General features: G+C 53.7%; 1 protein-coding gene across 4 annotated transcripts in view; it reads left to right on the forward strand.

Annotated features, from left to right (window-relative positions):
* Window positions 1-23,796, forward strand: part of CACNA2D2 (calcium voltage-gated channel auxiliary subunit alpha2delta 2) — a 232,951-nt gene that overhangs the window by 172,001 nt on the left and 37,154 nt on the right. For all 4 annotated transcript variants that reach the window (XM_057407710.1, XM_057407708.1, XM_057407709.1 and 1 more), the window contains one exon: window positions 19,617-19,676. In XM_057407710.1, the coding sequence (XP_057263693.1) occupies window positions 19,617-19,676 (60 nt within the window). The remainder of the gene's footprint in view (window positions 1-19,616; window positions 19,677-23,796) is intronic.

Genomic DNA, 23,796 nt, shown 5'->3' on the forward strand with positions numbered 1-23,796 from the left:
TATTACTATCTCCATTAGTAGCTGCTAGCAGATGTTGGGAGAGAAGGATTATTACTCTCGCAATGCATACTTAGCTGGCAGATTATTGAAATTTCCTTCTAATCCTAAGCAGTTACTTGGGAGGTATAAATCCTTGAGTGATAGCACTTATATTCCTCTCTACTTTGATCTCGGCAAGCATAGCTGATGATACCCTGATTAATCTGACTTTTGTTCCTTAAAAAAAGTATCGTGTCCCTGGCATCAGTACTGCAGGTGTCGAGTTCCACAGGGAACCGTGTTTCCCATCAGATCTGAACGTTTAAATAATCGAGCTCGGAGGCACCTTCTCTCTTAAATGGGGATTTACACCTCTGTGTCCTTTGAAATTCATTTCTTCCTCTGAGTGACTCCAGTCCCCTCGATGTTTTCAGTCTGCCTCTGCACGAGTTCCTCCCGTGCTCCCAGCAGCCACGTTGCTCTTCCTGCCCTGCATCTGCCAGCATGGCAGGACCACACGCAGCGTCACAGGCGAGGGACCCACTGATGTATGGATCTGCTTGCTAATATGACAGTTTTATTTACTGCTCACTTCTGAGCATAAACAAGTGTCTTTGGAGCATCGCGTGCACTGAGGTGTTCATGCTCCAGAGTGCCTCCATCCCTGCCTTGAATGGTTGGGGTTAATTTGGAGCTGCATTAGCATGCGTGATGGGTCCTAATTGTTGTTCACCGAAAGCAGTACCTTGGATATGCTTGCCCTGAATTTCATCTGCCGACGCACTCTTGAATTCCCTGGATGAGCTGACTCCTTCCAAAGCTACTTCCATGTTTTTCCAGTCCCATCTGACATTCTTCTCCTCTGTAAAGGATTGCCTTCCTCTCACTGCATATGTATCCCCACTTAGGATGCTCCATTATTCCGCCCTACAGCCATCATTTTGGTGCCTATGCATTGGAAGGCATCCTCCACCATCTGCTCCTTCCCATCCTCTTTCATTTCTTCTCTCTGGACCGACCAGGCTCAGCTGAGGTCTGTTGCTCAGAAGAGTGTGCTTTGGCATTTGCTTGCTTTTCAAGAGGCAAGGAGGCCCCAGCAGCTCAGCAGTGCTTTATAATCCCATGAGCTGAAATGAATGGCAGTGGTTCTACTAGGCTGCAAGCTTGGCACGCCTCAACCCTGGCAAGGTATTTGAAGGCAAGACAAATACCCATCTCATAGCACCTTGTACAGACAAGGTAGTGAAACCCTGGTTGTGGCTCAGGGTCCGGTGCCTGATGGCGTACTTCGAGAGGGATGCAAAATGAAAGAGAGATAGAAGGACAGACAAGTGGATTAGAAAGCAAGGGCCTATTTGCAGGTATTACAAGAAGAGGTTGGGATTTTTATGGAGAAGATGGAGGTAAAACATGGTAACAGCGTTCAGATACGTAAAAGGTGGCTGTTGCTGGGAAAGAGGCAGTGTGAACACCTCCTCCTTCCCCATCTCCCTGAAGCCCCTGGCTGCAGGAGCCATGTAACGCACTGAGAGGCTGAGCTCAGAGATCCCAAAGGCTCAAACACAAGATCGAATTGGAGTTTCATGATTTTGAAGGCCATCTTCTAGGCAGATGAGAGGAGCATGAAGGGTGTATGTATAAGGGTTAGCTTGTGCTTGCAGCAGTCACCCTGATGGCAGCCCTGGAGCAGCATGGTTCAGTGGTGCTTGCGTTGCTCTGGATTTCAGTGTCAGTGCTGTGCTGGCCACACCAGGGTGCTGCCATCTCAGCCAAGGATGTCTCCAAGATTCCTCTCTAGGGCCCAGGCAGCAGCAACTGCTCAGCTGCATGCTTCAACTGCTGCATGCTTCAACCCTAAAGTGGAACATGCCCGTGTCCTTATGGGCAGTGCTGAATCAGCACCTCCACACTTCGTACCCGACTGTAAGATCTTTGGGAGCCGGTGATATCTGGAGCTAGAGATTTCTTCTGGCTTCAGCATTTCAGATGCTTTGCACTGAATGATAAACACCCAAGCATCCCCTGCAGCCAGCTCAGCAATGGTCAGGTGGGATTTGTGTGCTTTCCTTCTGCTTCACCACTTGCCCAGCTCAGCCTTCGGCAGGGACACGTCTCTCTACACTTATTTATATATTTTTCCTCCCCTCACTCCTCAAGAGAAATCAATTCCATTCCCCAAACAATAGCAAAGGCTTTGAGGAGATATTGATCTGTGGGAGAGCCGAAGAGGGGAGCGTTTGTGACACAGTGATGCTCTTTTGTAAGTAAAAGATAATTACCAGATCATGGGGACATTTGCTGAATAGGATGATATTAAATAGGCATCAGGGTGAAGGGCACCAGGGCCTCCAAATGAAACATCAGAATAGTGCTTCCTCCCCAACAGCTCCAGCTCTTCCTCCCTGCTTCTCTCTGCCATTTCTCCAGCTTCCCACCCCAACCCCTCCTTTTGTCCCCCCACTCCATCCAGTTCATCTCTGTCCCTTCCCTGTGTTCCCAGTCATCCTGTCTCACCCAAATAAATGCCAGGTAATGCTGCCTCGAATACAGCTCCTCCTCACTGGCTGGGGATCCCTGCTGCAGTAGGGATGCTCCTGGAGCCTGCAGGCTGCTGTCGCCCAAAGCAGAAAGAGCTGCTCCTCTTTCCTTGGCTTTACTGGTGCTGCCAAACCCTGGGTCATTTATTTAAGTGCCAGTAGGGAAAACAGACGTCTGCAGCAGCACTGAGCACTGTAGCAATGAACTCCACAGTGATTTTAAGTTTTCAGATAAGGGGTCTTGGATGGGGCAGGGGCCTGTCCCCTGCTGTGAAGCTTCAACAAACAGGACTGGGATAGGGGTGACTGCTGGAGGACCCAGAGCCCAGGCTTGCACTGCTGCTGGTGGGTTCCCCTTGGGAGCTCGTGTTTGACTCTTGGTGTGCTGGTAGTAGCATGTGTGCTTGGACCACTCATCCACTTGTGCTGTCACAAGGATGTCCCAGGGCACTGGTGAGGGCAGGGACCTGGCCATGCTGTAGCTGAAGGGTGAGAGCTGGGTGTGCTGGGAGGGTCAATGACTCCTAGAGCAAGAGCAGAGTTGGAAAAGAGGCACTCAGGAGCCTTGTCTCCAGCCACGCTGCTCCTGGGACCTCATGGGATGCTTTTCCCTCCAGAGCAGCCATGGGTGATGGTTCGGTTCAGCTCAATGAGGAGCCACAGCAGATTTGCTGCCTGGGCTCTCCAGGGCATCCCCAGCTCCAGGGTGCACAGTCCCAGAGCAGCAAGGCCCTTGGCACAAGGTGTGCTCCCAGATGTCACGCTGGCAGGCAGCTCCTCTGCCTGGGCTCGGCGTTGCGAGCACTCGAAGCCACGTGGGGATGCTCGGTTGCAGGGCTGGATGATGATGACTGGGAGAGCTGCTGCCAACTGCATCTCATGAATTGGCACAGCACAACGTAGAAAAAACCAACCCACGAAATACTACTACTACTAAAATGTCTCTTTTTAACTACACTGACACTGGTAGTTTTAATTACTCACTGGTACACTACAGATGAATTATGGTGCATTTTGCAAGATTGATGGATTCCTTGTAAGAGGAGCAACCCTTGGACCATGGGCTGGTTCAGGAGGGAGGAGAAAGGGTCCCATCCCTCTGCAGGGGCATCAGGAGCTGCATGTCCCACCAGCCCTCACGGACTCACCACGTCTCAACCAGTTCATAGGATCTGCTGCCACAGCCTGAACAGCAGCAAGGTCTGTGGTCACACACTGTTAAAACCTGGAGAGGGGCGATCACTGCCTGCGTACAGTGTGGGCAAGTGATGCCAGGGCCCTTCAGCCTCCCCACCTGGCTCTGCAGGTTTCTTTTGACTCCAGCACATTTCCAAACCCCCTCTCCAGCACGGTGGCTCCTCCAAAGAGGAGACATTTCCCACCTGCTGCCAGTGTAGTGTTGGAGGCTATGAAGTGTTTTCCTTTACTCCCAAGGCAAAAGGGCTCTGGTGTCTGAGAGCGTGAGCTGATAACAGCAGCAGTTACCTTGACTTCAGCAGGCATGGAGCTGGCACCTCCGCTGGGGCTGCTGCTGTTAATTCTGCCTGGTTCCTGCTGCTTCTGTGCAGCATCTTCAGGTTTTGCACCTTTGGATCCCATCCGAGCAGGGTGTTGGAGCAGCAAGCTGTGATTTCCATGCCACAGTCAGCTGCCGTTTCCTCCAGCAGCCCTGTGTTTTGGTGCTATTAAGTCTCTTGGTGTTAATTCCCTGCCATCACCAGGCAGGAGCTGGCTTCGCAGCCTGACCAGCGCCGTGCAGAAACACAAGAACAGGGAGCCTTGTGCCTTTAAAATAAAATAAATAAAAATAAAAAATAAAAAGCCCATTACCATTATTGAATAAAATACCAACAATTTAAAAAAGAAAAAAAAACCTCTTTTAAATATTGTTGCTGCATTTCCAGCTGTTAAAATCTTCTGTATTTAGTTATCATAACAACAAAGTGCTGCGGCTGATTTGAGCAGCGGGGCGGCAGCACCATTGTTCAGAAGGGCTTTAAGGGGTTGGGTTTTCTTCCTCGCAGTGGTGCTCTCTCACCTATTCAAAGTCCCTTTGTTGCCTTGGCACCTCTGGCCGGGGTGGCGGAGGTGGCACCCGCGCATTGGCAGAGGGCCCCGCCAGCTCTTTGCAACGCGGCTCCGGTGGGATGCCGGGAGCTGGGCAGCACTGTGTGTGCGGAGAGCCAAGCTGAAAGCTCTGCTCCTTCACGGGATGCAGAGTTCATGAGGAGGAAGGAAATAGAGCGAGTGAGACCCGGGATGCTGCTGCCGGGAGCGCAGGGCGGTACAGGGAGGTCTTCTTGGCCAAGCAGAGCCCATGGGCGCTGGAGGAGGTGGATGTGCCTGCAGCCAGGCCTGGCAGGGCAGGAGGGGTTGTGCTGTGTCAGCAGTTTGACCAGACCGTCCCTGGCCTGAGTGCAGAGGCATCGGAGCAAGGCAGAGGTGGGAGGGAGTGGGTGCACAGAGTGAGCATCTGGAGGTAGGATCCCTGTACTTGCTGGTTGAGCTGGATAAATGATGTTACAAAGAGCACACAAAGTCACATAGCTTGCTCCTGGCCTCCAGATCACAAGTGGCAGTGGAGAGCAGCTGGGTAACACAGGACAGGGCCTGGCAGCCCCCCTGCAGCAGTGTGTTGAGGGCAGCTTGGTCAGGGGATCGGAGGTTCACATGAGAATCATGAGGTGAGATGATTGCTGAGCACTTGGTTTCATCCCCCCAAGTTGGTGGGGATGGAGAAGGGGGCAGAGCACTTGGTGCGGGAGCTGCGGATGGCTGGAGATGCAGGAGAGGCTGAGGGCACGGGTGCAGCAGAATTCCTTTCTATAGAAAAATCCTATTTTAGTGCCATCTCCCCAGGTGGTGAGGGGTGGCAGAGACATGAAAACGTGTGGAAAGACTCTCAGAAACATCCTGAGCAGAGGCAGGCTGCTACCGTGCAGCCCCTGGGCACCACAGGAGCCGGTGAGCCTGGTGGGAAGGACCTGCAGTGTGCATGTGCCCATGGGACAGGTAACACAGGCAGGGGCCCTGGGAGGAGGTGGCAGGGGATGCCAGGTCCAGGTGACACAAGTTCACAGTGCTGCAGGCAAGCAGCAGGCAGGGCTGGCAGGGACCTGGCCTCTCAACCATCGCGTTTCGGGTGCCGGACCACATGAAAGCCACGTAAACAGGAGTAACCAAATTGTCCCAGGCTCCCCGCCGCCGCAGCAGCAACGTGCTCCCCAAAAGGTTGCCTCCAACCAGCGCCGCACTGTGGGTAATGAGATGCAAATTGATAGCAAGACAATAAGGCTGTCTTGTGAGCCCTTCCGACGGGCCACTGTTTGAAAGTCAGCCTGATTGCCTCGCTGGCAATTTGCATAGCATTAACCAGAGAGATTTTCTTTTTAAACTTGAACTTTTTTTTTTGCAGAGGTCACCTCAAACTAATTACAGCTCCAGCAACTGCTTCACAAAAGAGGGCTCTGCAGTTGGCAATGGCAGGGTTCGAGTGTGAGGAGGAGACTTCCCTGGTGCTGGGAAGAGGGAGATCTTGTCCGTATTAACTCAGGCGTGGTTTTGCGCTTGCAAAGAGCAAGTACGCAGATGCTGAGCACTGTGCCTGCTATGGGAGACAGCAGCAGCAGGGCTCGATCCCCAGCGTGTGAAAGGGATCGATGCCCTCTGTTGTTACCTCCAGGACAGGCATAGCCTCCTCCTGGGTCTCAAATGTGGCTTTGCTGTGCTGGAAGGAGGTGGAGCGACCCCATTGCCTGTTTGGGATGCTGCATGAAGAGGGCCGGCAGAGGTCTCTGCACCTTTTCCTTCACCAGGGATTCAAGCGGGGATTTCAAGGTGCTGTCTTTAAAGTCAGTGTAAAAGCAACCAGAGACCTCAGCCAAGGGGGACGTGAGAAGTGGCATCAGGCTGCTGTGGGCACAGTGTCAGAGCTGCTCTGCTCTGACCTGGGTCGTTTGCTTTTGCAGTTGAATTCCCTGGGTTCAAACTGGGCTGGTGTCCGCTTAGTGTTGCAGTTGGACTGTGTGATTGCTCTATGTCCCTTCCACCTGAACCATTCTATTCTGTTCAGTTCTACTGTTTTCTAGCAGGTTCCTAGCTTAGCCTAGATCTTTGCTAACCCATTTCAGTTAGACGAGGGTGAGGAGCGCTGCTTCCCCTGGGCAGATCTGGAGCCAAGGCAAGTGGTGAGCAGCTTGGAGGGAGCCAGAGCTGCACTCTCTTCCCCTGCAAAGCGGCTCCCCAGCCTGCGAGCAGGCACCAGGCTCTTGAGAGGCTCAGCTAAGCCAATGCAAATCCATGGCCAGTCAGGGCCTTGACACAGCTTCTCTCGTTATCAAGGCTGTCTTCAAGACCCTGTGCTCTGTGCACAGCAACCCTGGCTGGACGTGGGGTGGCCCTTCCAGACGGTGACTGCTGCGATGTTCGGTGAATGGGGCTTGCCACCGGTTCTGCCGCAGTGCAAGCAGTCCCTGCAAGGCAGCAGGTTTGAAGAAGCCAGCTGGATGGTTTTATGACCATTAATATCATTTGCAGTTATGCAGGCCGTGGCTATGATACAAATAATTAAATCTCATGCTTCACAGCATCAGCTGATCGCTTGCTGCAGTCAGGAGTGAAGCTCCTACGCAGAGTGTGCACAACTCATTAACTCTGTTCGAGGGGCTGGTTTAGACCTCCTTCCTCTGGCTTGTTCCTCAGTTTCCTTCCTCCCAGCTGCAGCTGTGAGGCTCAGCATCAGGGCATCATCCTTCTCCTTCTTCACAAAAGCCCAGCAAGAGTTGTCCTCTGACGTTGTTTGGCATGGATGGAGACAGGCCAAGCATGAGTCTTACCCAGGCTTCCTGCTGACATCTGTCTGCCCAGCCGTGTCCCAAGCACCGTGGCCAGGTGATGCTGGGAACCTGATGCCTTTCAAGTTCCCCTTGGTTCTCCCTGCTGCTGTTGTCAGAGGCTGGAGATGCTCAGTGGAGCAGCCTGCTCTGAGGAGCATCCCAGTTGCCTCTGCCTGGTCTGCAGGTAAATCTGCTTGCATCTTCTGCTCCTGCCCTAGGACCTTCAGGCCATTTGCTATTTGCCTCCCAGGTTCCGCCAGTCCTCAGATCCTGAATCCTTGGGATTTTTCCCTCTGGGCTGTGATGAAGTGCTCATTGTACCCCACCAAGCCTGTGTGTGGCCATGGCCTCATCTCTCAGCATTCTTCAGCCTCCTCCTCCTCCTTGTGGCCTGGAGAGGCTCCTCCTTCCAGGCTGAAGCCAGCTGAATGCACACACATCATCTGCTTCCTCTGTGGCATCCTTCTGTCTCCATTATCAGTGTGTTCTCTGAGATGTCAGGCCCAGGAGCAGAGCTCACAATGGTCCTCCAGGTTTGTCAGCAGCTCTGGCATCCTTGTTGTCTTCTCCGTTCCCTTTCTGGGACAACATCCCAGCTAAGCCTGTAAGGATGAAGACCAGCACTGCGATGGCACTGGGAGATTGAGCAGTGCTGCCTTAGCAGGTCACTGTGGCACTGTCCTGCTTCGCTGGGGACAGCAGAGCTGCTGCCGTGGCTCTGTGCCTCACCAAGGGAATCAGGGTGGGAAAACTGAGCAGAGAATATTTTTATATTTTTCCTTCTTCTTTTTCCTTTCTCTTTCCTCCTTTTTTTTTTTCATTCCTAAAGATTGAGTATAATCAGAGCTAATCAGAAAATTATGAGCTGTCTGATTGCTGATTAGATTCCTAATGTTAATATAGTCAAGAAGCCTCTCTTAGTGTTGTATTTTAAGAGAAGTGTAAAAATAACGTCTTGGAAGAGCAAGCCAGAGCTGCTGGAGCAGCAGGGAACCCAGCACTGGCTCAGCAAAGGTGAGGGAAGGGACAGGAGCTACCCAAACTAGAACCAGGTGTGTTCGCTTCCAGGGCACTGCAGAGCCGAGGAGGAAGAGCATAAAGCCAGCCCTTCCCACAGGTTAGTCCTTGCACAGAACCAGACATAGGTGCTGTGCTGCTTTGCTCTGGAAGCCAGTCTGCAGCTTCCTTTCTGGATTCCCTTACCAACAAAGAGCATCTTCCCTGGTAATTTTGCTCATGCATCTCCCAGTGTCATGGTCCCCTTCATCTGCTGCAGGCAAGGGGCAGCCTCGGGTGATGGTGAAAGGGAGCCCAGGGTGTGTCCAGTGCCAGTGAGTGGCATGGGACATCCAAACCCAATGCTGAGCAGCCAGCTGAGAGCCAGCATCGTGCAGGGGATGTTTCAGCCCGAGCGTGGCGTGCTCTAGTGGGGTCACCGAGATGGTGGCACAGGAACTGGGCTGGATTTTGTTCTCCTTCCCCCTAAAGCCTTCCAAAAACTGTGCATTTGTGATGTAGGCTGTACCCAGGGTTTAACCTTCAGCTCTTCAGCTGTGCTTGCTTTACCTCTCCTCATTCAGAGCTGGGCAGATGACAGGGATGAGGCTTGTCCAGTGCCTGTCATCTGCCTCTGCTGCCTGTGGTGGTCTGGCAGCACCCTGCTTTCTTCGCTGGCGCAGGGAAGTGTTGGGTGCTGCTCAGCGTCACCATTAGTGCCTTGCCTTTTGCTGGGCACACAGAGGCATTGAGCTGTTATGTTTGGCGACCTTCTCCTGAGTTTCCTGCTGGGCTTTCAAAATCAAAGTGAAAAGATATTGCTGGTTGGTGAGGGTGAGAGCAGGCAGGGCAGTGGGCTGCAGGGCTGCTGTAGCCGCAGCCTGGCATCCCGTGTGCGAGCTGCTGCCGCACGGACCACGGGCAAAAAAGCCATGGGACAGGCACTGCTGGGGCAGGAGGAAACCACAGGCTAGAAATAAACCTGGAAAGCCTTGATGGTGATGGAGCAGCCCTTGCCCAAAAGGCAGGGGTGAGATGCACTCTGGTGAGCACAGAGAGGATGCTTCTATGGATGCTGGTGTGAGCTGGGGGAAATCCTTGTCCACTTCTGCTTGGCTGAGCCATTGCAAAAATCTTTAGGGCCTTCCAGAAGCAGAACTGGAGGGAAATACTCGTGGTGGTAGTGGCTTAGGGGTGAGGTTTTGCCCTCTTTTGCTGTTTAAGCACTGAGGATCAATCCACGGTGTCCCTAGCACAGGGCTGGTGCCTCAAACTGGGCAGTGAAGCTGCCAGCCCCTTCCACAGCTTTCTTCCCCAGTCCCCACCGGCACCGGCACCAGCACAGCGATAACTCCTGGCTGAATGGCAGGTATTATGTTCTGGTGCACTAATGTTCTCGTTAATAAGCTCCTCACCATTCACCATGTGTTTTACTTTGATTCATCCCGATGGCAGTGCTGTATAATGGACTATATACTGTAATTGTCCCCCATTGTCACCACTTAATAACTTTGTATGATGTTATCACAGTAATTCCTCTATTTTTTTTTTTGCAAACTTCATCGAATTATATTTTGTTCTTAGTGAATAAAAAAATGAGAGAATGGTGAAAAGAGGCTGAAGTTAGACAGAAGTCTGCTCTAATTGCAGAGTGGGCTTAATAATACAAATGTCCAGGGCCAACACCTGGGCTACTTTTGTTTTTGAGCCTTTGGGAATAGGCCATTGGGCCAGCTGTGGGAAGGAGCTGCTATTAAATATCATTTCTGGTTTAAAACATCTTGATCAGCAGGAATTGGCTCTGTGCTTGGAGGATTTATTGTGCTTTGCTTGCTTTTGACAAGCCCAACTTCAAACACTGCAGGTGGGATTTGCATTCATGTCCAAAGGCAAGGGCAAGGAGTGATGATGTCCATGGGGTGGGTGCAAGAGCCACAAGAGTGGCCATTGTGGTGAGCAAGAGTGTGCTAGATGTTGATTGTTGGACTGTGCATGGCTTGGGCATTGCAACAGCCTCAGCATCTACCTGATGCTGAGGGAAGGGTTTGTGCCCAAGGTTGAGTGAGCAGCAGCAGGCAGCAGAGCTGTGCTGGAGCCTGGACAAGCACCTTCTCCGCGTCTGAGCTCACTGGCTGCCTCCCCAGGTTAGATGTGCAACACCCCACCAGGTATTTGTGGCTCCCAAGTGTTTGGCAGCGTCTCTTGAATGCTTATGGATCCTGACCCCATGTCTGGCAGGGGAAGAAAAAGTCTGGAAGAGAACAAACCCTGAATGTGATGAAAATCGAAGCTGGGAGATGGATGCCTGTGCTGCAGCGCCGCGGGTGGGAGGCAAGGGAGGGCTCCTTGGCATCCATGAGGCAGCAGGTAGGGACCTAAATGAGTTTTTCCCTGTAACACATGTCCTGACCTTTTTTTTTAAGAAATGAAATCTATTTTATTAATTTTTTCTTTTTATCAAATCTGTCCATGAAACATTAAAGATATGACTGTGGAAAAGGTCAAGAAACGTGTAGTTGTTGAAATCTTGTTCCAGTTGATGGCTTTTCCCTGAGGGGAGCTCTTCCACGCCTTCTCCTCCCCCAGCTTGGTCTTTAAAACAAAAAGCATCGAGTCTCCTTGAATTTTGGGTGTAACAGTGATGCTGAAACGTGCTCCTGGAGCACAGGGAGGGAAGGCACTGCAGGCTCTGCAGCAGTGATGCAGCCCTTGGGGAGCTGCAGGGTCAGGCCAGCTTTGCCATAGGGAAAACCTGAGCTGGAAGGGATTTCTCCCGACAAATGCAGACCTCAAGGGAGGGCTGTAAGGCCTCCAGCCGTGCCGGAGCTGTGTTCCCCAGGGAAGGGAGAGGATCCTTGGGGTTGCTGGTCTGCAGGGAGGGCACGTCCCAGGCAAAATGAATAAAGACAAAGCCCCAGAAATGGGCACAGTGGTGAGGGAATGCGCTTTGAGTCCCTCTCCTTGGCTTGGGTGGCTCTTTGTTTGCTGTGAGAATGGAAGACAATCACGCTTGCTGAAGGAGAGAAAGGGGAGCTGAGCTCTCATTAAAGGGGCTTTATTAGCACCGAGGCTTTCTGGGCATCACGTCTGCTGGGCAGCAGCTATATGCCCACATTTGCAGCAGGTGATGAGAGTGCTCCCCTTACAAAAGGACCATGGGAAGGGAAGAAAGAAAGAAATTCAAAGACAGTAATGGAATCAGGAGTGGATCTATATTGAAACTTACTGGGAAAATTGTATTGCAGGCATGACAGGCGTCTGTGGAAGCCAGAGAATGGAGAGATGCAGGGTGAAGTCAAGTGAACTCCTCTCCTGGCAGGGGCTGGGCTGAGTGTTGGACACAAGGGTGGGTATCAGACCATGGTGGTGGTCTGCTGCTGTTTGGTTCCTTCTTTTATTGTGACACCGAGGAAGCTGGGTCATGAGTTGGCCTTGCTGTGCTGTAAAAGTGCAGTCAAAGGACACTTAATTTTTAGGCTCCAGACAAGAGAGAATAGGTGAAGGGAGGGCAAAACCAAAGCAACAACAATCCTGCTCCACCTGCACAGCAGCCAGCCAGCAGCCTGTATTTGTTGTGTGGTCCATAAGTATCAACACAGGGGTAGGGGCTGAAGGGAAATATTGCATGAGGATTTGGGTCTTGGAACAAGGAGGCAGAGGAGTGGGAAAGCACATTGGGCCATCTGGCCAAAGAGCAGCAAAGCCTGAAGAGCTTGAGGTTTGAGCTCTGCTGAAGATCAAGAGGCTGAAGGGTGAGCAGTATCTTGATCTCACATGGGGTTGCACAATCCTTTCCCAAACCTGGGCACAGGGGTGAAGAATGTGAATGATCCCATTGGCCTGAAGAGCCTCTCAGCAACCCTCTCGTGTCACTCAGGAAAGGGGCACAACTGCCCTGGCAAAACAAAGCCAGGACAGGGAATTGGCCTGAAACTTGTGTTTTATGTGCCCAGGCAGTTTGTTGCTTTTCCCTGTTTGCTGGGTGTGAGTGTTCCTAACGCAATGGCAGTGCCAGCATTGCCGGTGCTGAGGAGCTAAAGTCAAATGACCAAACCCTTTCCTTATGTTTTTATTGTGTAAATTCATAATAACGGACTTTCAAGAGGAACTGTATAATTTGCTTGGTGGATTGTCAGGCCTTCTTTACGTATAATTGTTGTGAAGCCAGCAGTGATGGGTGAGTCCAAGAGGCCGCCCAGCCCTGCCCACGGCTCTGCCTGGCATCCTCCTGCTCCATCCGTGCCTGTCTGCAGCACCCAGAGCCATGGGTCCTCCTCGGGAGGCTCAGCTCATTGTAGCATCCTCTCAAGGGCACCATTCGCCCCTCGGTACATTGTCTTTGCTCAATCTCATCTCCTCCCTGTTTGCCATTCCCTGCTCTGCTGTGGCACAGCCCCTCCTGCTGCCAGTGCTGGCTACTAGCGCTGTCAAAGTGCTGGACCCCGCTAGGTGCTCCACCTGGGTGATGTCAGTGTTGTCCCCATGGCAGGAGAGCACAGCAAGGATGCAGACAGGGTGGAGGTGGATGTCCCAAAGGGATGGAAACGGGTCCTAGCACCTGGGAGACTACCTCTTGCCCTGAAGAAATGCCAGGGGTAGATGGATGAGTGCTGGGATTGCTGTGAGCTGTTTGGGAAGAGCCATTTGGTGACTTCCACCTCCCTGAAACATCCACCTGGCCCCTGGAGCTGCTGGGGCTTGGCTGTCACCTTTCTTGGTTTGCCATCTTTCAAGTTTGAGCAAAACCGATTCCAATTATTCTGCTTTTTTTAGGTGCAAACCACCACTAACGAGTCCTTTAAAAGATTATTTGCATTGCAGTTGCTTTTCTTTGGTGTTTTGAACTGTCACTTTAAACTGCTCTGGTCTAAACGTGCGGTGGTAGTGGGCGCCTGAGTGCCCGACCCCTCAGGCTGCGGGAGGGCTGCTGGTGGCACTGGGGGACATGAGGGAGATGCCATGCTTCAAGCCAGGAAGTTTGGGGGCTCGTTTTGGGGGCAAGGTGGTGATGTTTTGGTGTATTCTGAGGGAATTTCTCTGTGCTGATAATCTGCCTTTCCATAGGAGCTTGAGGAGCTCTTGCTGCGCCACGATGTGCCGGATGGAAATCCCCACGCGGCAGCAGATAATAAACGAGATGCTTTTTAAAGCTCGCACATCACCGTGCAGCAAGAGGTGATGCCTTAAAATAAATCGATTGGAAGCGGTTCCCAGTGCAAACTTTCTAGCAGGCTCCGCTTGACTGAAAGGCAAAGAGCTAAAGGGGAGGATTTCAAAGGCACAAAAGGCCTCATCCTCACGGAGCGGGGAGACAGGAGGCCACCAGGATAGGGCTTGGGGTCTCAGGGGTACCCTCGTGCATCTCACGGTTGTTGGTACCATGCGGAGCGGAGCACCTGCAGGGGAGGGAAGGCCATTCCTTGGACTTGTTGTCATCTTAACGTGGGACTTATTTCACAGAATCACAGAATGGTTTGAGTTCGAAGGGACCTTAAAGATCATCTGGTTCCACTCCCCCTGCCATGGGCAGGGATGCCTTCCATTAGACCAGGCTGCTTCAAGCCCCATCCAACCTGGCCATTATTTCTCCAAAATAAGGAAGGACAAGAAAGGATTGTTTTCCTTTGGCGATGCTGGCAGCTAAGGCCTGGCCAGGTGAATGCCTCCTGCCCCTCCCCAAGTGGCAAGTGTATCACTGCCTTTTTTTTTCTTTATTCTTTCAGAATCTGTTCCCCCCAAGCCCTAAGTAAAATTGATTTTTAAGTGAAACTATCTCTTATAATTGCCACTGAAACGCCTTGTGGTTATTGTAATGGATTTTGAACTGTGACAAGTTCTGCTTGATGATTGTGACCAGAGCTCTACAGGTTATTTGAGTGTGGTTTAGGGAGCGCCATTGGATTGAATGATTTGGGTTCATCTGCGGCTGGAGCAGGGGGCTGAGATGCCAACTAATACGTTTGCTGACCCTCCCACCACTGCAGAAGCTGAGGCTGCACTGGGACCTTGTGCTATAGGGCACCATCTCCTGAAACCCTTCATGGGACCATGTCCCTCCAGCCTGCGAAGCCCTCTTGGTGGCAGTGAGGGACTCAGACTGGGATGGGCAGGTCTGACACTGCTGGGACACGTCTGTCCCACCCACAGCTGACCCACATCTCTGTCTCATGCTGGTGGAGCTAGGGTCAGCTCCTGCACCCTGGTGTTTGCCCTTCCTTCCCCAGGAGGGGTAGGACATGGGTTATTTGGCATCACGTCAGGGAAAGCTGGAGCTGAGGAGGGTCCGAGCAGCTGAGCTGAGCTTTTGCTGTTGCTGCTCCCCAGGTCCTCCTCCCCTTCTGGGGAGCAGTCAGGGCAACAGGGGGCAGGGGCAGAGCTGCTCTCTGCTTGTGTGTTTGGAAAGCAAATGTGAACCCTCGTGGAGGGCAGAAACACCAGGAGAAGGGTAACAGAGAGGGGCTTTTCTCCAGGAGCTGAAGGGAACACCAGGGAAGGCTCATGCCTCATAGCCTCGTTGGCTGCACTGTTCTCTTGATGTTGGTGATTTTCTGTGTGCGAGAAGTTAAGCTTTTCCAGAGGCCTGAGGGATACTTTGGGATAGGAGAAGCACGCTGGGCAGTAATGCTCTCCCTTTGCTCCCACCTCTCTCCAAACACAGGGCTACCTTTGCTAGGGATGTTCCACTCCTCCCCAGGGTTGTTAGGACTGGCGATAGTGTTTCTTACCAGTAAAAACTGTGGCTCTGTAGAAGGAGCAGGAGTTGTTGCTGGCAGGGGAGCAAGAGCCACGTGCTGTTGGCTGAGAGTCACTGAGATGGGCAGTAAAATGATGTGGCTGTGGGGCTCATCCCAGGCTCCCAGGGCTGGGTGCTGGCCATGCCACTGCCCCACACACGGTCTGGCTCTGCTTTTGCTCCCTGTTTGTGCTTGTAGCTGCCAGCAGGGCTACAACACCAGGGTTTAGAAGCCCTTGGAGGGTTTACCACCCGCTCCTCATCATTCACTGGGTCTCTGTTTGCCCTCCCAGTGCCAGCTCCAGCTCCAGCTCCATCCTCCCTCAGTCACAGGATGGGTCTGGCTTTGGGAGATGAGACAGGCTCCGACCACCCCTTTCCCTCCACGCAGCATGGGGAATTATTGACAAACAAGTTAGTGCTTGGAAAGAGAAACGCTGCAGCATGTGTGAAGCTGCCTCCTTGATCAATACTGAGCCGTGGCTGAGCCCACTGCCGACTGGATTTCAGATGACGGCTGCAGGCGTAATAAGAGCCCTGGGATCAGCTGTCTCAGAGATTATTATGGGACGAGATGCTTCACTGCTTTACAGTGTTTACTCAAGATTTATATTCCCTATGTGTATATAAGGGGGTTGTCGTCTGTCGCGGCTGGTTGATCAGGTTTTGGTGGCGGCGTGCGCACTGTGCCTTTCGGGTTTGCTTCGGGGTGTGCGTGCGGGCAGGTCAGTGAATAGCACAGGATAGGCTGGGGATGAGGGAGAGCGGGATGGGGACACCCCGGAGCTGGTGGCAGGAGGTGGGACTGTGAGAAGGTGCCCACTGCTCTGATGCCCACAGGCTGACCTGGATGGGGGCGTGTGAAGCATGCGGAATAGGCTTTCGTCTCTCCAGATGCTCTGCAGTGACAGATGTGGGTTTGGAGTGCCCTGTTCACGGGGGAAGGATTGGTGTCAAAGGAGAAGGCTTGCACCATCCTTGTTCCTTCATCATGGAGGAGGAAAGGCTGCAAAACTAGCTCCCAGGGGTGTTCCTGCCTGGGGTGTGGGTTACTTGGCTTTGTTGGGTGTGTTTGCATTTCACCTCCTTGTCTTCACATTTCACTGGCGTTTCCTTGCTCTGGGAGGAGGGCTGGGGTGATAAGATGCTGTGTGGACCTTTCTGGCCTGGTAGTGCTGGTTTTATCTCCAGCAAGGATCTCTGCTTTCAGCTGTGTGCCCGGTGCAGGAGGTTAATACACCTCATACATTGGGAAAGGTGCTGAGATGAGGGTGATAATGGCCATGGGGAGGGAAGGAACAAGGAAGAAGTTCTTTACTGTGAGAGTGGTGAGGCCCTGGAATGGGCTGCCCAGGGAAACTGTGAATGTTCCATCCCTGGTGGTGTTCAAAGCCAGGTTGGACAGAGCCTTGGGTGAGATGGTTTAGTGTGAGGTGTCCCTGCCTATGGCAGGGGGTTGGAACTTGATGATCTTAAGGTCCTTTCCAACCCTAACTATTCTAAGTTAAATGAAGGCTTAGCAGGAGTGGCTCTCCCTCGGAGCAAACATCCCTGGGCCCTTCCTTACCAGCTGCAGGGAGGAACTGGGGACAACATCCCATGCTTCCCAAGGAGCATCCCCCAGCATCAGCACAGGCATGAGGTGCTTTATTTCTATGGAGAGGCTTAGGTCACAGCAGCGCTGGTGCCGTTACGCAGGGCTGCTCAGGCTGCTCTTGCAGGATGTTTGCCATAATCCTGTTTTATAAATCCAACCTTGGCCTTTGGCCTCCCTGTGCTGCTCTGGTCTCTGCTCTGCTGCCTCCCAAGTTAAACCCACTCATCTGACCGAGGCAGGAACAACCAGGGCATACTTATTGCCATGTAGGGGCTGGGAAGAGGGATTAGCAACGTGCTGGACCAGTTTGTAATGGAAAGCTGCTGTGCAGAAATACTGGAATGATGTAGGAGAGCCCCGGGTGCGATGGGGGAGAAGGGGTGACACAAGGGATGTGGGGTGGGTGAGCTCGTGGGTGATCAGGGCTGAGAAGCAAGGTCCTGGAGCAACGCAGGGGAAAACCAGCAGCCGTGTGTTTGGAGGTGCCATCCTCTAGGCAGGCGGGAGGTCTCTCACCTCGTCCCCCTCTCCTTTCCTGCGTGGCTTTCGGGATGGAGGGCACGTGCCCGACCTGAGTCCGTGCTGCCCCTGAGGCTCCTTAATCCTCTGTGCACTGAGCAGGGAGCTCGTGATGGATCTGCCCGGGTGAGCAGCGAGGCGGGGAGGAGCGCCGTGCAGAATACGAAAGAGGCCAGGGCGCGATAAAGCCAGTGCAGCACCTTCCCCCTCAGACCCTGCCGTGGGGATCTCCGGACACCAATCCTTGCAAATCTGCTGCCCTTTGGTGACCTGCAGAGTCATTTCAATTCAGTGTTTTCAGCCTCTCAATCTCCTGCCCTTAGCTCTGAGCAAAGAACCGTGCTCCTTAAAGAGCCACGGCCAGGGCGCTGCCTGCACCGGAGCCTGCTGGAAACCTGCAGGTGTTTCACCCCCGCGCTTTAGTTTTGGTGATTCGTCTCATTTTTCTCTCTGCTGGAACCACACAATTGACAACCCTGGGTCTGAAGCTCCCGGGAGGTTTTGGTGGCAGCCATGTACCCCTGTCCAGCATCCCAGTGCATTGCCTGCCTCCTTGGCATCCCGCAGTGCCTGCGCACAGCGCACCTTGAGATGGACTGATTGATCTGTAATACGTGCAAAATCATGGTTTAATCATGGTTAGGGATTAGAAATAATCCTTGAGCTGTATCGATCGCGATAACATTATTCATGATGGCATTAATGAGGATGTCCTGCAGCACTGTGTGGCTCCAGGCAGCCTCATCACCTTCCACAGGGAGACATGGCCAGGGGGCTTGCTGGAGCAGCAGCATCCTCCTGGTCCTAACACACAGCTGTTTATGAGCAAAGCTGTCCCAAATAGCCCCCTCAGGGGCCCTGTCCTTGTTGCCATGCTTTTGGAGGGTCCCAAATCCCATGATCACCGTTGATGCCAGCAGCCTGTCTCTGGGCAGGAGCTGGCTGGGGCTGTAGCTGTGCCATCCTGCCACGGGCTCCCCCGTCCCTGTAATGTGCTATTTATCAAACAAGAACATCTGGATGTATTTGAAAGGGGCAAGAAAAAAAAAGCAAAGTTGTGTGTGGACAGAATTTGACAAATTGAAATTTTCCAGAGGAAAAATATCTCGTGTCCAAGTGTGGTTCCTGGGTGTAGCTGTCCCTTACTGCACCATTTGCAGCCCTCCAGGCACTTCACCCAAGGCGATGAATAGTTAAAGATGTCCATAAATCTTACCCTGGCCCATCATAAACAAATACGCTCTTATCGAGTACAGGAAAAGGCACATTTCATCACTGCTGCCTGAAACGCGACTCGGAATAAATGCCTGTCTTTAATCAGCCATCTCAATATGCAAACAGAGCACAAAAGCTTGGGGGGGGTGAGGTGCAGAATTGGGCCACAGCTTTTCGAGGTGTCTCTGAAGAGGCTGCGCAGGTGACACCGCACACATCTGCCCTGAGCATTAACATTACGCGGCTTGTCTCTCCAGCCCTGCCTTGTCTCCCAATCTCTTCTCTCTGCCACCAGAGCCATGGGTCTTTTGCTTCAATGCTCAGCTGAAAGCTGATCTTTCCCTTTGGATGCTGGCCATTGAAAGCAAGCACTTTGATTTGGAAAGCAAGATTAAAAAACAAGTGAAGATTAAACAGGAAAGTTTCAACCAGTGTGTGCTGAGATTATGCCGTGATGGATACGCATTTCCCTGCATCTGATAAGAAGAAGCTGTGTTCCCTGGCTGGGGAGGGCCAGATCTATGATGACTTTCACTGCTCATCACCTTACTTTCAAGTACCTATGCTTTGCTATGCTCCTGGTAATATATCACCCACTGTCATGGCCCTGCTCCCACCATGCTGCCAGGGCTGGGTGCTGTGGGGCTTGATGCTGCCACTCTCTGCAGGCAGCAGGGGCACATGAAGAAGTCACCATCACACCTCAGGGCTTCCTTTTCCCAGAGCATCTCTTAGAAGGGCTGAGGCAGCATAGGAGCATTTAAGGGGTTTTTTAAAGCATTGTTGAAGCCCTGCAGAGAGCTGGGGGCTGTCATTACAGGGACCTGTGTTCAGCCCTTGCTGTGTACCACAAATAAGTGCCTGCCTGGCTCTGGCAGTAGTGCCAACAGCTGCCAAGCTTCGGTGGCTTGGCCCTGGTTGAGTTCATGTGGCAGCAATTCCTCTGGAGACGCTGGCTTGCTCTGGGAAAGGTGGGAGCAAGCAGGGGAACACCAGCTCCCCATGTCCAGGACACCCTTCTCCAAGCACTGCTGCCTGCAGTCCCTCTTCCTGCCCCCCTGCCTGCATGGTAGGGTCCTGTGGGTCCCCCAAACAGGGGGATGCTGGGTGCTGGGGTGGCACCCACGGTCCCAGGTTGGGGTGGGCAATGCCTGGCTCCTCTCGCTTTCCTCAGGCTCACTTTTCCTCTCCCACTTGCTTTGCAGAGACTTGCCAACGCAGCGGAGAAGTTCCAGAAGGCTCACCACTGGCAGGACAACATCCGGGTAAGGCTCCGTGCGTGCCCCATCTGCTCACACCCCCTTCCCTCCTGGACACGGAGTTCAGCGGAGGCACCAGCCTCAGGGATGACTCCTGGCACAGGGATGGCTCCTGAATCAGCTCCCCATCCCATCCCTGCTCCCAGCCCTCGGCTCTTCCTTCCCTCCTTGCCCACCCTCCCAGCTCCCTCCCGCGTTGCCGCTGGCCGTGCCGTGCTGTTCAGCATGCAGGTGGCCCCGGCACCGCCGCCTGCCAGCGCTAACGAGAGCAAATGAAGCGATTTTGAGCTCATTTCCAGCCTCGCCGCTGCCTGCGCAGGCTGGAAGGAGGAGGCAGGAGGTGAAGGTCGAGCTGGCGGCTCAGCGCTGAGGGTTTGGGGGCTGGGGAGGCTCTACCCCCCCCCCCCATCTCCAGCAGTGGGCTTGTGCCGAGGTCCCACACGTGGTGACAGCAGCAGTGGCTCATCCATGGCACCAGCCAGCAGATGCGGTGGGAGCTGATTCTGGGGGAAGGAGCAATCTGGGCTGGGAGAGGGAAGATGTGGGTTTAATGATTGCATTTGACTTTGTAATTCTGGCGGTGATAGCGCTCAGCAGGAACCTGAAGGGTTCTGTCTGGAAATGCTCTCAAATTATAACAATAATATAAAAGGGAGGAAAGATTGTTTTTCTTCCCGTGCAAACGGAGTCTACAATAAAAAATACTGCTGAGCCACCCAGCCCCTTCCTCTGGGTTGGGCCAGATCCTGCCCAGCCCCAGGGAAACCCCTGCAGTCACCTAGGGGGTAACCCAGGGACAGCCCCACTGCTGGGCCTTGCTGGTGTGTTTGGGGGGTTATTTCTCTTCAACCGTGATCCACTAAGGGAGGTGAGGAGATAAGGATCTGGAGCTCATGTAGACCTTCCTGGCGTAGCAGCAGAAGTCAAGGTGTTGGCCTGCTTGGATTTTGTTCACCTTGTGGCCAGTGTGGGGTGGATGCTCGTGGGCAGCTCTTGTCCCCACAGGAGCCGTGTCCTGTAGGTGCTCAGGGGGGGCTGAGTTTATCATTAGCAGAAGCAGCCTCGCTAAGGAGAGGTGCGGGGTCCCCCCGGCCCTCTCCTCCAGCACACAGTTGTTATTGACACCAGTGGTCACCGACACCCCGGGAGCATTGCTCAGTTACTGTCACATCTTTCTGGAAGGCTGGTGGAGGGGAGATCAGGAATTTTGGAGTTTATTGGCTTATGCCGATGCTGGTGCCTCACAAGCACCTCAGCTGTGGGCCCAGGGCTCCTGGGGGAGCCTGAGACCAGCGCTGGGGGTGCTGCAGTCATCTCCCATGCGCTTTCATCTCCTAGTGCTGGCCCAACCTTGTGTGTCCTCTGGGCTCAGGAGCTCATCCCAAGGAAGCACCCAAAGCTTGGCTGTGGGCACCCCAAGGGCACTGTGGTGACCCCATGTACCCTGCACTGGGCTGGCACCCAGTGGTGAATGCCTTATGGCCATGGGCAGGGTGGCCTCCAAAAGACTAGAGCATTTTGCAGCAGTCCTCATTGCTTCTGCTCATCCCCAGGGACACAGGGACAGGCAGCTGCCATGCTGCAGGGCCCCTCCGCAGTCAGCGAGCATTCCCCCTCCATCCAGGCCTGACTGCCTTCCGCTGTGAGAGGGATTACAGTCGGGATGCTAAGGGTGCCGGGGAAGGCTGCAGCCCTGGGGAGCTCTTGGCTCATTTTGCCATTCACGGCACAAACCTTTCAGAAATCCACTTTCGCCGAAAAAAAAACCCAACCATTTTTAATAGCACTGTTTGCAACCACTTAATCAAGGTAATTAGGAGCGAGTCACCCAGAAACAATGTGCAGCGATGCGTCACCACAGTGCTCACCACAGCTTTATCAGGACAGCCCAGACCCGCCTGGGATGCTTGATGGACTGGCCCAGCTCTGCGCACAGCTCCCGGAGCGTTGGGGATCTGGTCCCCCCCCCAAGCAGGCAGCCCTGCCTGCACCAGCCCTGCTTCCCAGGCAGGGCAGGGGGATGGAGGGGCTGCATAAACATCTCTCGCTGCAGGGTTTGAACCTCCTTTTGCAGTCCTTCACCCGTCAGTGGCAGGGCACGGTCAGACCTGCATCTGCCACCGGTGGCACTGGCTCTGCTGCTGCCCCAGGCTTCCTGCGGGCGCAGCAGGGGCAGCGGGCAGGGCAGGCAGCAGCGCAGCGCCCGCAGCTCCTCCTCTCGTCCCTTCGCACCGAGCAGCGTTCCCGCTGCTTGCCGCTCTCCCCGGCTCTCGCAGCGTCACGTCCTTCCCCCGCGCCGTGGTCCATGACGGATTGCGGCGAGCGCGGTTATTTTTGTGTTGCCAGCCGAAGTCGCGCCGGCAGATGCTGGGTGTTTGCGCTGCATTAGTGCTAATGGCAGCCCCATTAAACCTCACTGCAGATGGGTTGCTATGGAAGTCCGGGGGAAAATGAACCAGGAGCAGGAGCCCGAGCGGCTGGGAGGCTGCTGCCAGCAATCACTCATAATGCATCTCCGTGGGGAAAGTTTCTGTTTTCTTGTGCTTTTTCGTGTGTTCCCAGCCACACAGCGGCCACGCTGGCCTTCCTGCAGGGTTGAGTTCAGCCTCCCACCTCAGGGGCTTTGCAGAGTGCCTCCCTGTTCCCAAAACAGTCTTCCTTGCCCCACACTGTCCTGCCTCATCACTGCTCCTTGTCCTCATCCACCCTCAGGCTCCTCATGTCCCCTGGCCATGGCAACCCAGGGCCATGTCCCCAGAGCTCCCCTGGACACCAGAGCACTGTCCTCAGCCGAGTGCAGTCTTGGCCACAAGGTCACCCATGCAGTGGCACCCAGGGCACCCATCATGTTGCCCCTCCAGCTCGTTTCACCCCAGGGCAGTGGGGGGCAGGGGGCAGTGGGGTAGGCTGAGGTGTGGGGCCACTGGGGGGGTCTGCTGGGACAGCTGGCTCCACTCTGTGCAGAGCCACTGGGGTCTGTCCCTCAAGGCGCATCAGTGCTGTCCCCTTGCTCTGGATGTCCCCAGCCCTGTTCCCCAGCCATGGCAGTGCTGCTGAGCCCCCCATGCTGACCATCCGCAGCAGCAGATGGAGGTGCCAGGGCTGCAGCCCACACCGTGATGCTGGTTACCAGGTTTCCATCCTCTGTTTGCCACCCTGCTCAGGCAAGAGACCTGCAAAATGTACCTATAAAAACACTGGAAGGTCATATTGAGTTTTTTCCTGCCATGCTTTGTATGCATCCTCGCTGACAAGCTGCCATGCTGTTCTCTCAGCTCCTCTCCACCTGTGTGCCCCGCTTTCCTCCAGGGTTTGCCAGTGCCTTAGGTTCTTTTCCAGACCTCCATCCTCATCCCAGCACCGTGCTGACCCAGGGGCTGCTGTCAAAGGTGCAGGTCTGCACCATCAGCCGTTAAATGCATCCCAGGGCATTGTCATCGCTGCATGTCAGTCTGCAGGAGCTGCCAGAGCCATTTGTCCCTTTAAGGGACACTCCAGTGCTGCAGAGCTCCATCCCTGCATTTATATGAGCTTGGCAGGATTATATAAATTGCCTTTAAAAGTTGACTTCTTTATAAGCCATTTTCTGCTTCATAAAACGTTTATTACTGTTGTTTTTCTCCCAGTTTTTGTTCCTCGCTGCATTTTCTAGCACTATGCTGGGAAGCTCCCCTCTTCCTCCGCCTGCTGCCCACCTGCATCCCACTCTCCCCACCTTTTGAACACTAAAAGGGGTGTTTGAAGGGTCGAAGCCCAGCAGACCCTTTCTCCTTGGAACAGAGAAGTAGCTGCACATTGAGCTGTGGGTGTACAGACCCCTCAGCATGGGTGGTTTTGGGGTGCGGTGGCTGGGAGCACGGATGCTGGGCAGCCCCATGCCGCTGCCTCCATCCATAACCCCCACTGCAAGTATGCGAGCAAATAACAAAGCCCAGATAATTTCAAGCTCCATTAGAAACGAAACTCCAGGGAAAACGGGATTGCTGTTTGCCAAATGGGAAAGGACAGGAGGAATAAGAGAGATTGCACTCCCGGCCACCCAAGAAAGGTGAGGGATAAATGGGGGACATAGCAGCACGGCTGGGTGCCCCTCCGTGGCCATGCAACCCTGGATGCAGCATTCCTG

This window comes from Pezoporus wallicus, unplaced genomic scaffold, assembly GCF_028554395.1.
Source record: "Pezoporus wallicus isolate ANWC-B61680 ecotype Strahan unplaced genomic scaffold, APGP_CSIRO_Pwel_v1 contig_3568, whole genome shotgun sequence".
Lineage (NCBI taxonomy): Eukaryota > Metazoa > Chordata > Aves > Psittaciformes > Psittacidae > Pezoporus > Pezoporus wallicus.